The 13,170-nt window shown below is 35.3% G+C and overlaps 1 protein-coding gene across 7 annotated transcripts in view; it reads right to left on the reverse strand.

Annotated features, from left to right (window-relative positions):
• Window positions 1-213: 213 nt before the first annotated feature.
• The window catches only part of LOC126812009 (glutamate-rich protein 3), a 49,715-nt gene continuing 36,758 nt past the window's right edge, over window positions 214-13,170 (reverse strand). For 6 of the 7 annotated variants that reach the window (XM_050538127.2, XM_050538149.2, XM_050538138.2 and 3 more), the window contains 5 exons: window positions 5,780-5,998; window positions 5,412-5,560; window positions 4,794-4,925; window positions 2,458-2,549; window positions 214-1,863 (listed from right to left, as the gene is read on the reverse strand). In XM_050538127.2, coding sequence (XP_050394084.2) covers window positions 1,194-1,863; window positions 2,458-2,549; window positions 4,794-4,925; window positions 5,412-5,560; window positions 5,780-5,998 — 1,262 coding nt within the window. In that variant the 3' untranslated portion in view covers window positions 214-1,193. Of the gene's footprint in view, window positions 1,864-2,457; window positions 2,550-4,793; window positions 4,926-5,411; window positions 5,561-5,779; window positions 5,999-10,434; window positions 12,250-13,170 lie in introns of those variants that run through there. The other variant, XM_050538159.2, reaches the window with a different exon arrangement.

Genomic DNA, 13,170 nt, shown 5'->3' on the forward strand with positions numbered 1-13,170 from the left:
GCGAGTTAATTAGCTCTCAATATTAACTTTTTTCTTCTGCAAACCATTATGTCCCTTTAAATTATCAACAAAAACAAACACGTTATAAATATAAAATATCTCTTTAATCAAATTAATATTTAAATTTAATAATTAGTTAACAATCATAATATCATAACAATATTAAATAACAATATATTTAATAAATTATGTTTAAATCATTAATGTTTTGTATAAAGTATATAAGATTAATAATGTCATATAATGTTACTCTCTGTATTTTCGTGTTATTATCTTCTCCTATTAAATAAATATTCCAATAAATAGGTGTATTACAAAATAATAACAAAATGGAATGTACTCATATTTATCAACGTATTAGCTTCCAAACTAAGGTTTCGCCAATAATGTTATTACAAATATATATTTATATGACTTTAGATAAATTAAAATAAATTTAAACATATTTCTTTATTAAGTATAATTATGTCCCCACCCTATCCCTCTTCCGAAATATTATTAAACATTTTCGGGTTACTTCCTGTTATTCGGTGTAGGGATGAAACCCTTTGATTCGATCCTATAAAGGTGTGTTAATTTTGTTAATTATTATTTAATGCCCCCCCCCCCTCAACACCTAACCTCCGAACTATTATTAACAATTTTTTGACAGTTTTATTCTATTCGGTGGGGTAATGAAACGTTCTGATTTGGTCCTAATTTGCATTTGATAAATTCCTGAAGATTATGGCAATTGACACAGTTTGTGTATGATTATTAAGAAAAGTTTCATTAAAATTATATACTCGGTAGTTATTCTTAAAGGATGCACGTTAAGATCTGTGATAAATGTTAAGTGATAGATTTGCCCACGATGATGATATAATGTCAATGATTCGGGCAAAAAAGTTAGATGAAGAAAAAACAGTTATCAAAACAATTGTAAATTTTGACAAATATTTCACCGATTCGATATTTTGTAGAAAGTATTAGACAATAATATTATGCAGGTTATACCCATAAAACAATTTTACAATAAAACTGTACAGTTCAGTTGACATTAAATTTGTAGACAAGAAGTTTGTACCTCCAATTTATTCCAATATAGTGACGTTGTGTAGCCAATATTGTATATTGTTACCATTAGAAACCAAACTATTATTCATTTTATCCAGTCCCCAACTTAAATCCTATTTAATCTTATCACCCATAGCTTAGTAACCGTCCGCGGCTTGGTTCAAGAGTAAATAACGTTTGATTTCGTTAAGAATGGATTCTGGAATATTATTACCAGGGGTCAAGGTCATGTCCAGTATCGTTGTGTTGCGTTTTAAAAGTTCAAGTAACATCCGGCCACCCCGTTCACCAATGCCAGTCTCTTCCAAATCTATTGCATTAATTGTTCGGTTGTCCTTTAAACCTCTGCATAGTAAAGTTATCCCGTCATCACCAATGTTATTGAAATCCAAAGTTAACGTCTGCAATCTGCGATTCTTTTCCAAGGCTTTACTCAATCGTAACCATCCTCTCTTACCGATTTCTATGTTCGAGCTTAAACTCAACGTTTCAAGGTAGACGTTTTGTTCCAGCATCCTAGCAACGTGTTCCATTCCGTCATCGGTAAGTCCAGTATCGCCTAGATCCAGTTCCCCAAGACGACAGAATCTTGCGTTCCGTGCTGGATCGAATAAACTACTATTACGACGTTGTGGTGGGGCTTGTGGGACGCTTCCATCTTGATGAGCATGAATTTGTACGACCTGAAGTTCGGATGATTGACGTATTAGCGAATTTTTCCTTCGCTGCCTTGCATCAAGATGTATGTCAACTATGCCGTCTGCTAGAATTCGAACTCCCTCATCTCCGATTTCATTACCCTGTAAACTGAAAAAGATTGACGACATCTTATTACAATAATGATAACGCAATTGGTTATAGGCCTATAAAGAAGACCAAGGACAATACCATCGCATCAAATAGATCCGCAGGCCCCGAGTTCACAAAGCATTCTCAGACCTTGTTAAGAATTTACTCAACTTTCAAACACACAACTTTGCACATAGTTTCTTAATGATGTATTTGATACATTAAAACAACAAAAGTTTGATAAAAGGCTATATTTTAGTTAACATAAGGTGAATAATTTTGAGTGAAATATTAACTTCAGTTTAAGAATGCGTGGGTTCTGGTATTTGGCTTACAATCTGAGCAAGTAAATGAATCTTCTTTAATTTATTTAATTGTCTAAAGCGTCGACCAATCAAAACCGTTCTTTGTATCTCTCACCAAAATGACTACTAAAGCATTCAAGGTAGACATTGGTACATAAATCATCTAAGACTTTCGAGTGACAGATTAGCGACATCCTGAGATCGTAGCTAGATTCTTAGGAAACAAAATATATCCAATGATTTGTCTATAAACATTATAATCATTATTTCAAGCTTCGTTGGTAGATAAGAAAAAATAGTTATTTACAGTAAAATGTCCAGGGTTGGTTCAGCTCTCATCACCTCCACCAGAAACTCCATACTTTTACTGGTTAATTCATTTAACATGAAATTTAACATCTACTCAAAATTAAAGTTTTAAAAATAGTTTACAATATGTTAAGACACAAAATATTGTACGTAATAGAACACGATTTAACAATTCAATTATAGACGAAAACCGAGACAATATTATAGTCCGTGGAGGGATATAAAACTTTAGAATATGGCCATACAATTTTATGAAAGCAGATTAAAGTTCCCAGGGGTGTAAATGGCAACAGACTGAACCTGACTAAAGAGTGATCGGAATGTGAACAAGCTCTGTCATGACGATTCAACCGTGAAACCAGTGTCTATTCTTACGGTCAAGACAATTTCCATAGGAAATTCAAGCCAATGTCACCAAAATGGAGCGTGTGACAAAATAGTACATGGTATTAGTATACTATTCAAAAAAAGTAGGGGATATTTGATTTTTAAGTGTTATTAAAGTCACCTAATGAAACTGACGAAGAAACAAATGACAAAATGAAATGAAGTTCACATTCATCGATTTATTCCAAATGATCGTTAGACTAAGTAAGGCACAGACTGACCATTATAAGGGTAAAATGATACCCGGGGTCAAACAGCAAAGTTACCACAGCATCACAACCAAGTCAGTAACGGGTAAATCCTCCTCTGTTTGCCAAACAAGCATTGATCCGACGTGGCATACTTCTAATGAGACGTCTAAGGTCATTTTGGTCCAGATTGTCCCATTCCTGTTGCAACGCAGCAGCAAGTTCTTGGACATTGGCAGGACGTTGTTGACGTTGATGTAACCTCTGTCCAAGCATGTCCCAGACATGCTCGATGGGGGAGAGGTCGGGACTCAGTGCTGGCCAAGGTAATGTGGTGATGTTCTGTTGTTGGAGGTAACCTGTAACGATCCTGGCCCTGTGCCATCTTGCGTTGTCATCCTGGAAGATGAAACGGCGGCCATGACGTCGTGCGAACGGCACAACATGGACTGCCAAGATGTTGTCCCGGTAGTACTGGCCTGTAACACGCCCTGCAACAACATGTAAAGCCGTTCTTCCAGCAACAGTGATGCCTCCCCACACCATAACAGAACCACCCCCAAATCGATCATGTCTGATGACGTTAACGTCTTGGAAGCGCTCGTTTCGACGACGCCACACCCTCCTACGTCTGTCCAAAAAATCAACAGTGAACCTTGACTCATCTGAAAACATCACATTGCTCCAGCGTCGATTATCCCAGTGTTGACGATCCCTACACCAACGACGTCTTGCCTGAATGTGATGATCTCTCAAACAAGGGATCACGCGAGGACGTCGGGCGCGAAGGTCACCCCTATGCAGTCGATTCCGAATCGTCTGGCCACTCACTCTCACACCAGTGTCTGTTTGAAGACGAGCGCTGATCTGATTTGCTGTGATGACACGATTTCTCAAGGCCAAGGTACGGATAAATCGATCCTGGGCTTGAGTTGACGCCCTTGGTCGACCTGAGGGTGGTCTGTCCTGTACAGATTGTGTATCACGGTATCTGGACCATAGCCTGCTTATGACAGACTGAGAAATATTCATCGTCCGCGCCACAACCGCCTGTGTTGTGCCGATCTGTAGCATGCCAAGGGCACGTAACCTTTCATTTTGGGTAAGCCGACGCATATTAAAATTTGTTTTCTGGTCACTAAAACAATTAAACTGATGTTTCCACCCTGGAATTCAATGCCACAATGACTGTAACATTCAAAGTCAGAGTCGTGCAAATCTTGGGTTGGACCCCCATGAGGATCCCAAGCATCACCTGCATTCCATGCGGTAGCTATTGGTGCGTTTGGGCGTCACATGTAACTGGAAATGTTTCTTCTGTTAGGTTCTATAGTGACTTTTTTCGTAGTCATTTGCATATTTTAGTATTATGCCCCCAAAATCAAATATCCCCTACTTTTTTTGAATAGTATATTAGGTTAATCGACAAGCGCAATCCACTTATTGCCAGTTTAACCCAGATATCAAAATCCTAATCCTCGTGTCCCTGCTCCTAAATATTAGTATATTACCAGACACTGGCTAAAACTAATGCGTCACTAATCGAAAATATGAATATCGTAAAAGAGAAACTTTCATATTCGCAACGTGGCATTTACATAAAAGCAAAACTTCAACGGCGTGGATGTCACTGTAATATGATAACACGATACATTAAATTAGAATAAAGTAAGATATGACTTCTGGGAAATTATTGGTCTTCCACAGAGTCCGGTGTTAGACTCACCTAGTTTATTATAAAATGGTTAGTATTACTTACCACGGGTTCAGAAGGGGAGCAAATTAATGCATCCGATATTTTGTTCAAGTCTTCATCCTTTAAACCAGCATTATGTAGACTTAATGTTTTTAAATCTTCTCTTTCTTTTACAATATCACATATTTCTTCAATCTATGAAATAAAAAAATAATCCTTCAATGAATGAATGAATGAAATGGGGTTTAACGTCCTATTTCTCTGCACCTATACCGAGAAACAGAAGACAGGTATACGCCATACATTATGCTATGAGTATGAGTAACCAACGCCTTCAATCTTGATCATGTCTGTCATCAATTAAATTGTCATGGTTTGGTCCCATGTTTCTATGTGACAAAGGGTATGGCTCCCCTGTCTAACCCTGTGGGTTGTTTGTGGCTGCTCGAGCTTTCGGTCACAGCTTGGCAGAATCGAATTATTAAAAATAAATAATTACCCAAATGAACTATTTTGTGTTGAGTGTCCTTTAAACTCAACTTATGGATCCCGCGCCCATCTGCGGTTACTTGGGCAAATTTGAAAAAAATGATTGGAAATCATTGATGCAAAGATTAGTCGTGGACCCCTTTCCACAGAAATGTACAGAACACTGTATACACTGCTTTATCCACGACTTACCTGATGTTTCTCGAGGTATATACCATCAAGCTGTATATCGTTACTATCATCCAGAAGATGTTTTATACTCCCAGCATGTATTTTATTCGGCGCTACACCAGATTTAGATAAAAACGTTCTCACTGTAGGTTCTTCATCTTCGCCATCATCTGTAGAGAAAGATAATGAGTTTTAAAGTTTGGTTGACATTTTACCTGAGACAAACATACGACTAAATAATTTACTATCGTATAAATCTTACTTTAAAAACATAGTGAAACCTCAGTGTCTCGAACACTATAATATTATAGAAATAAAAAAGCTTCTGTATCTGACTTAGTGAGATTCGCCATCTTGAAATCGTTAGTAATGAAAACCGATGCTATTACCATTTTCTTCTGTTTCAGCATGGCCATTTGAAACCCGGTTTTCCATTGGTTCAGGAGTATTGCGAAACCTCACCGACTTCGTTTTCCCTTTCCCATTCACTTGTTTTTCTTCAGCAGTGGTTGTTGTATCGCCATTTTGATTTTCTGTCGAAGCAACAGTGTCATCCTTTGGGGGTGATCGTTTCTCCTTGTTGGCACTTTCTTCGGGATTCACAGCATCTGAGGAGGAAAGTAATTTTCTTTATTTGTTCATTTATCAACTGCATTGTGTTATAACTCGATCGATAACTTTTATTTACTAATTGTATACCTTTAAACAGACTACACTACGTAGAGCACTGATTCTCAACCAGTGTGCCGCGAGATCTTCCTGAGTGTGCCGCGAAATTTTGAACGGCACACTAAGAAACTGGGAAAAACCACGTGATCCCAATTAAGTATTTTGGTCTACTGGTAAGTTCATAGCTGTGTTTTTCTTTATTTGATTTAGTCTCTGTCTACAGTTGTATGCCGTCTGACTTACATGTTTTTATTTTGCAAAATTCAAATATTTTTCATGTATATTTAGTCAGGTGTGACGCTATTTTTCCATGTGTTCCAAAGTGTACCGTTGGGAAAAAGGTTGAGAACCACTGGGTTGGAGAATTCTACGCTCGTAGATTTAGCCAAAAGTCGATAGATGTTTCAGCTGCCGACAATTTAAAGCCTCAATCGAATGGCAATCTCTAGCGTCTCGTTATTCCAGTCTACACCGATACTATTTATTGCGCATGCTCTCCAGATAAGAATATGTCGTCACTGTTTGACGTGACTTGTGGATTATGTCTAGCCTCGTTCTTCGAGTCCCTTGTTATAAATGGCGCTGAAACGCATTATGGTACACGTTTCGTGTACCAATCGTAAAATGTTTATTTTGTCTTATATACTCTTATATACCCATTTCACTCGCAAAGAGATACATTGTCAAAAGTGAAAATGGACGTTTTTGATTTTTGTCTTAATAATGAGTAATTGCTCCACCAATCCTCAGACATTCAGCAATTCGTCGTGGTATGCTCCTAATCAACTGCCCAATCACGATTTGGGGCAATCTGGCCCATTCCCCTTGCAGTGCCACGGCCTATTCTTGGAGTGTTGTCGGTTAACGTTGACGTCGACGAAAACGTCTCCCGATGAAAATAAACGTAACACACTAAAGCAAAGATACGCTAAACAGTAAATCTTATGCAAGAACCGATAGGAAAGCTAACATGGATAGATAAACCAGCACGCGGCAGTTTTCATCAACCCTTCCTTGAAGTGTCAAATTTGACAATGAACTCCTCCCGCGTGTGTGGCGCTATTGCGTGTCACGTGTGCAGCTCAGTGGTTCTGTTGGGGCGATCAGTTCTTCATCTGTGAACAGACTCTCAAAGCATGTCAGGTGTCCATGACTATTTATCATATCACAACCTGCATAGGTATTTGCCTTTCAATATCCCCTACTATTTTTGAAGAGTATATATTGGATATCAGAAGCACATCTTTTCTCGGTAAGATCACAATATCAAGGTTGATTTAAATTCACAAATAATTCGTATTTTCAGTGACGAAGACTTTGGATGATATTGAGTTAGAGACTTAGCTACTTTAATTTAAGTGGTGCAGGCATGGTCCACAAAGATGTTATCAAAACTCCGTGTGAAGTTTCAGTTTGTGTTGTCTTTCCATATCTAATTGGTGCGAACTAAATTAGGGGTGGGAGTGCGAGGGAATTAATGACACTTCTGTGGTCTTTGTTAATTACAGAGAAGAGAAATACAATGGAATGAAAGGGGGTTTAACGTCCAACTGGCAAAGAGGTGGCTGGTGGTCAATGGTAGTAGCTTTAACAAGGATGTAAGTTCTTAACTTGTTATGTTTAATAACGTTGTCATTAGTTGAATTGTGTGCATTAGTGAGAAGTGTGTTAAACTTAGCTTGAAGTGACTAATTTAAAATGGGCTGGTTAAAAGGTTTTTATTAACAGTGAACTTATAATTTAAGATTCTGTTTTGCACGGCACCAGTGTTGTGAATAGTGGTGTAGCAGGGTGGGTGGGGGCGGTGGGTGCGCAAATGTTTCCTCTTGCCTTGACAGATTTACCTATATGCACGAAGCAATGATTACGATTACCCATACTTGCTACCTGTTATATGGAAACAGTTGATGGGCACCTTACTACTGGTGCATATCTTATCACTATCAGCTGTCTCACGTGATCGTGAAAATAGCAGTTAAAGCAGTTTTGACAATTTAGCTTCCGGCTTTAAAAAATGGTGTGGGGCAGTGCCACTTTATTTAGATTTATATATGTTTTAATATGACACACAACTTATTTGATTAAAAGGAACCGCTTGGTTATCTTTTCCAAATAAAAGGTTTGTCAGTGTTGTTGCGGTTGTTGTAAAATAACTTCTTGCTCAAGCGCCTTCGTGGTCATGTAGTTACAGAAAGATTACATCTCTAACCCTAACCCTAGAATTTCAATGGTTCACATAAACTTGAAGGCGATGGAGGGTACCGAAACGACCGTCTGTCAAACAAATATCTCGAGAAGTATAATGTTTTGGTAACAAGTATATTTTCCCGATAGTTTGGGTATATTCTCTAAATGTTCATTATTTATTTAGGATCGCGAATCTCGGGGAAATACAACTTTTAACTTTATGAGTTGATGAAGTCAGAAGGTAAGGCAAGTTACAGAATTGATAAACTTTTTCGTGACTTTCTCGGCCTTATCATTTTTTATCATTGGTTGAAAGTCATAGATGTCAGTGGCTGGGTTCGATGTGAATATAATCCTTTCTTAACCATCGATAAAAAGTCGTCTGTTTTATGATCCACACTTAGGATAAAATACCCAAAGCGTTGATTTAAAATGTATAATATGAATCCAGCTTCATTGGATATCCTCTTGCATTAGATGCCTGAGTAGGCCTCCGGATTAAAATAATCCCATTTTCCATTATTTTTTTTTATTATTCATAATAATATAACAACATAAATATATCTACTCATAATAATTAATATTACAAAATAAATAATTATCACAATAAAATAAAATTCAAAATATTCTCAGTTTGTGCATTAATCTGTATTGAACTATATATTTTAATCAGAGTTATATTCCAAATGAGAATCTGGATTTATTATGGATTTGACAATTCACACAAAAATTATTCTGAGGGCACAATTTTTATGGTTCTTTGGTTTATACCAGAATAAATTTCATCTTGCCAAATTTTCTCAATTTCCAAACTTTTACTCAGTTTCAATCATCTGGTATAAATATGTGTGGAAGTGGGTCAATGGGTCATTTGATTGACTGGCCACAATTAATATTTGTAATAAAAAGATCCATTTTCCAATCAATATAGTATTTCTTATAATTGGAATAGGCTATAATATATCTTAATGCACTTAGAAATACATTAACCACTTATCAGTAATTTAGATGTTAGTGTAAAATTAAGTGAGTTTGTAAAATTTAAGAGGTGCATTAAAAAATAAGTAATTACTTTAATTACTTGAAGCGAGTGCACTGAAAATAAATAAATGCTGTAATTTTTCTTTAAATGTAGCTAAAAATATCGGATTTCAGAACAATTTTGAATGTGCTAGATATGGTACCTTTAATGATACATTATGTGTAAATCTTAAATGTCCTCTATTCAAAATTGGTATTTACCCTATATGAATGATTATATTTTTAAAGATATTCAAAAATCCCACCCAACTGCAAAAGTCTAACAACTCAGCAACGGGTGGATAATTTCACAACAGTGATGGGATTTGATAAATAAGGAGATCAAAAAGACACTTCAAGGCACAATAAATCTACTAAAAGGTGACAAAGTAAGGCACAGTCTAAAACACAAGAGTATAGCGACAACATATGGTATTAGTAAACAACTGATGCAATATGACAGACAACTGACCAATATAATAATTGATAATTTCTCCAAATTCTTTTAATTTTTAACCAGCCAAGTACCAACTTACTACTGGGTGTTTTTTGTTTTGAAGTGATGGTCACTTACATGGGTTAATTTCTGTCACATTTCATCATTTATCATATGTCATACCTATGGGGGACTTTTATGCAAGGTTCTTTTATCACAAGACAGCTTTTTTAGACTACATATATAAAAACAATAATACTACAATATAAGAGGGTTCTCAGATCTTTGAGCAATGCACAGCCATGAAGGCAGAATTGAATTTATATCTTTGATATCATTATGGGTATATTTTGCACTAAGGATGCAATTATCACATACAGGTGTTTTGAAAATATATTGCAATATCACATAATGCTTTATATATAGGGTTAAAAACTACTTAGACTATCACATTAACTACAAGAAAATATCACATACATAAATACAGTAAAATCTTGTTAAATACAGAGACAGAATGTCAATTTTATTCTTCTGTATTTTTTACCATAAACTACTGAATAGTTATTCAATGGAAGATAATATCATACTGGAGCCCAAATTACAAGGTTCAATTTAATTTAATAGTCTAAAATATATTCAATTTTATGCTTCGTTTATCAGGTTTCACTGTACTTATCCTAACATTTGGTGCAATATATTAAAAAATTATATAGCTATGAAAATAGTTTTGTAAAAAAAAAAATAGGGGATGCCAGGAAACAACAAATATTTACATAAATGGCAATCCATATGAAAAGTCTATTATATAAGGTCCATTATAAAAATCATTTGTAACACATGAAATTTTAATGACAGTTTCTATAATTTGTACATTTTAATATTTATCTCCTGTTATATTTATTTCTAAGTTTTATTTTAAAATTGCAGTCCCTCTTTGATTTGTGATAAAAATAAAATAATAGATTTTTTTGTGAGCAGACTATCCCTCTTCTTTCAAACTTATAGGTCTGCAGATAAAGCCAATGATGCAATAGGACAGTCAACCCTTTAAGCCAAAATCGTAAAGGTCTTCCACTCAATATTTCAAAACTAAAATGCTTCATAAGTAATTATAATAACACATCAAATCAACCTAAATCAACACTTTATTTTGCTCCAAATCAAAGAAGTGCAGGACCTTTAAACTTCAAGCTAACCACAACAATATTTACTTTAAAAAATCTGTTCATTCAGACTTCTAATTCTATCATATTTGTTTGTATTAATTACTACCTTCCTCAAACAAAACAATGGCAGTCTTTTATTTAAATTATTTATGCAAAAGTTAATAAATGTTTCTTCAAAATTGATTCAATTTAGTTATTAAACTATTGCTCTATATGTCTAATGTCGATTTTTATTGTTTTCAATAAGTATTATTATCTATCTACAACTTGCACCATATTTAAATCTAGCCATAGAATTTCATAAATTGGGCAATATGGTCATGTCCTAAAATAGCCAAAACACATCCTGTGTGACCTCAGAATTTAAGACATCCACCAAAAAGCATAAATATACATATCTGGGACAGATTAACGATATCACTTCGGTGGAAGCGGACGTTAAATAAAGCTATTTCACACACAGAGATTTAACTACCAGTAACACATCCTTACATTGCAGTGAATCTTTATCCATTGCTTAGGACGCTGGTCTACAATATGAGTGTACCGCTACCAATTTGAGACAGAGATGGACATGGTAAGATGAATAGTGTAGCGTTATTTAAGGATGCAGTCCTAAGCACTTTATATAATATAATAAAAAAAAGAAGACTAAATTCACTCTAAACCCACAAAGTTTCCATCCAGTCAATGGTCCCGGGGCAGGACATGATATCATGTTATCTCAAACCAATTTGTAAATGCTATCTGAAGATGCAAGGATTTTGTGCCCCAATCAATTCTTAAGTTGAAGTAATACAATACCTTAATGACATTGTTCTATTTCAGAGATAAAATAGATTCATGTTCTTGCCCAATAGGCACTATATTTCACAAAGCATGTGTAAAACTTACATGAATTAAACGTTTTACTATTGAAACAAACCCAAGGACATGAGAGACTGGATTGATTGTTTGGTGGTATCTATGAGGCAGATAATTCTTACTCTCTTAGATACCACGTTTCATTTAAAATGTTCATATAACCACAAATTGTTATTTTGATACTTCATTATAAGTACAGTAAAATATCCTCAAATAATGGTCTAAATTAAGAAAGTTTAAAAAAAGGGCTTTCAGATGAAAAATCACCAGAATTATTACCATAAGAAACTTTGCTATTGTGGTTCTACTAAGTGACTGAAATAAGTGTATACATACAAAAAAAACAGAATACTTAAGATATTATTTAGTAAAACAGAAATAATTCTACAAAAGCACAGAAGAGATGATACAGTGCCAAGCCACAGGAAAACAAGAATAAAAGGTCACAGGGTTCAAAGTTTGTAGTTCAAAGTTCATGGGTTATCTTTTAGTTCTTTCTCTGTATTGACCTCAGAACCTGAAGTAGGAAAGAGATTCAACCAATCAAAAATTAGTAATTACAAATTTAAATACATTTAATCAGATAAAGTGCAGTGATGTTGAAAATTCAGATTACAAATTAAGTTTCCTCCTATTAGTATTAATGATTTGTAATTAAATTTGAAAAGTCATCAAAAATCTGAATTGAAATATATAACTAAAAGGGTAAAATGTGGATGGATAATTTATTATTATTGTTTTGTAAAAGTTTAACCCATTATTCTTGTGTTAAAATGAAACAGTAATAAAATATAAAATACTAGCGAGCATTATATACACAATGAAAACACACCATTGATTTGACTTGGAAGTGCTGACATAATGCAGCTGAAATGTGATTTTTGGCTTGATTATTGGCTGGACATTTACCAGTGTAGAAAATCAACAACAACCCACTGGGGCCATCACAACTTGACTTTACTAACAAGTGTAGGCACAAAGAGTGGAATCAAAAATCAGTAACAGTGTTTGTCATGCAGTCCAGCAGAGATTAGTTTGCTAAGAACAGTGTCAGCACTGATACACCCATGTCAACCCATCACAGTAGCAGCAGTATGGGAAGCTACAGATGTTGCATATGACATGTCTGTCTTATTGAGGCATTCTTAGGCTTTCCCTCCAGATCTTGGCCAATCCTCTGTGGACCCTGTCTGTGGAAATGATCTGCCAGTTTCAGGATGATAGTGAGATGACATCTAAACCATTGGGAGACAGCTCTGGTACTAATGCATGTTCTTAATGTTCAGGTGTCAACCGTGGCATACTGTTGCGTCTTCCATAGAACTGTAGGAGTTACACTAAACCCAGCTTTTTAAAAGCTGCATTTTATAACACATGTCTCCGCACCACAAAATCATTGCCATTCTGTTGAATTGAATGTTTTGTGTATTAGGTAATT

Source organism: Patella vulgata, chromosome 1 (genome assembly GCF_932274485.2).
Source record: "Patella vulgata chromosome 1, xgPatVulg1.2, whole genome shotgun sequence".
Classification (NCBI taxonomy): domain Eukaryota; kingdom Metazoa; phylum Mollusca; class Gastropoda; family Patellidae; genus Patella; species Patella vulgata.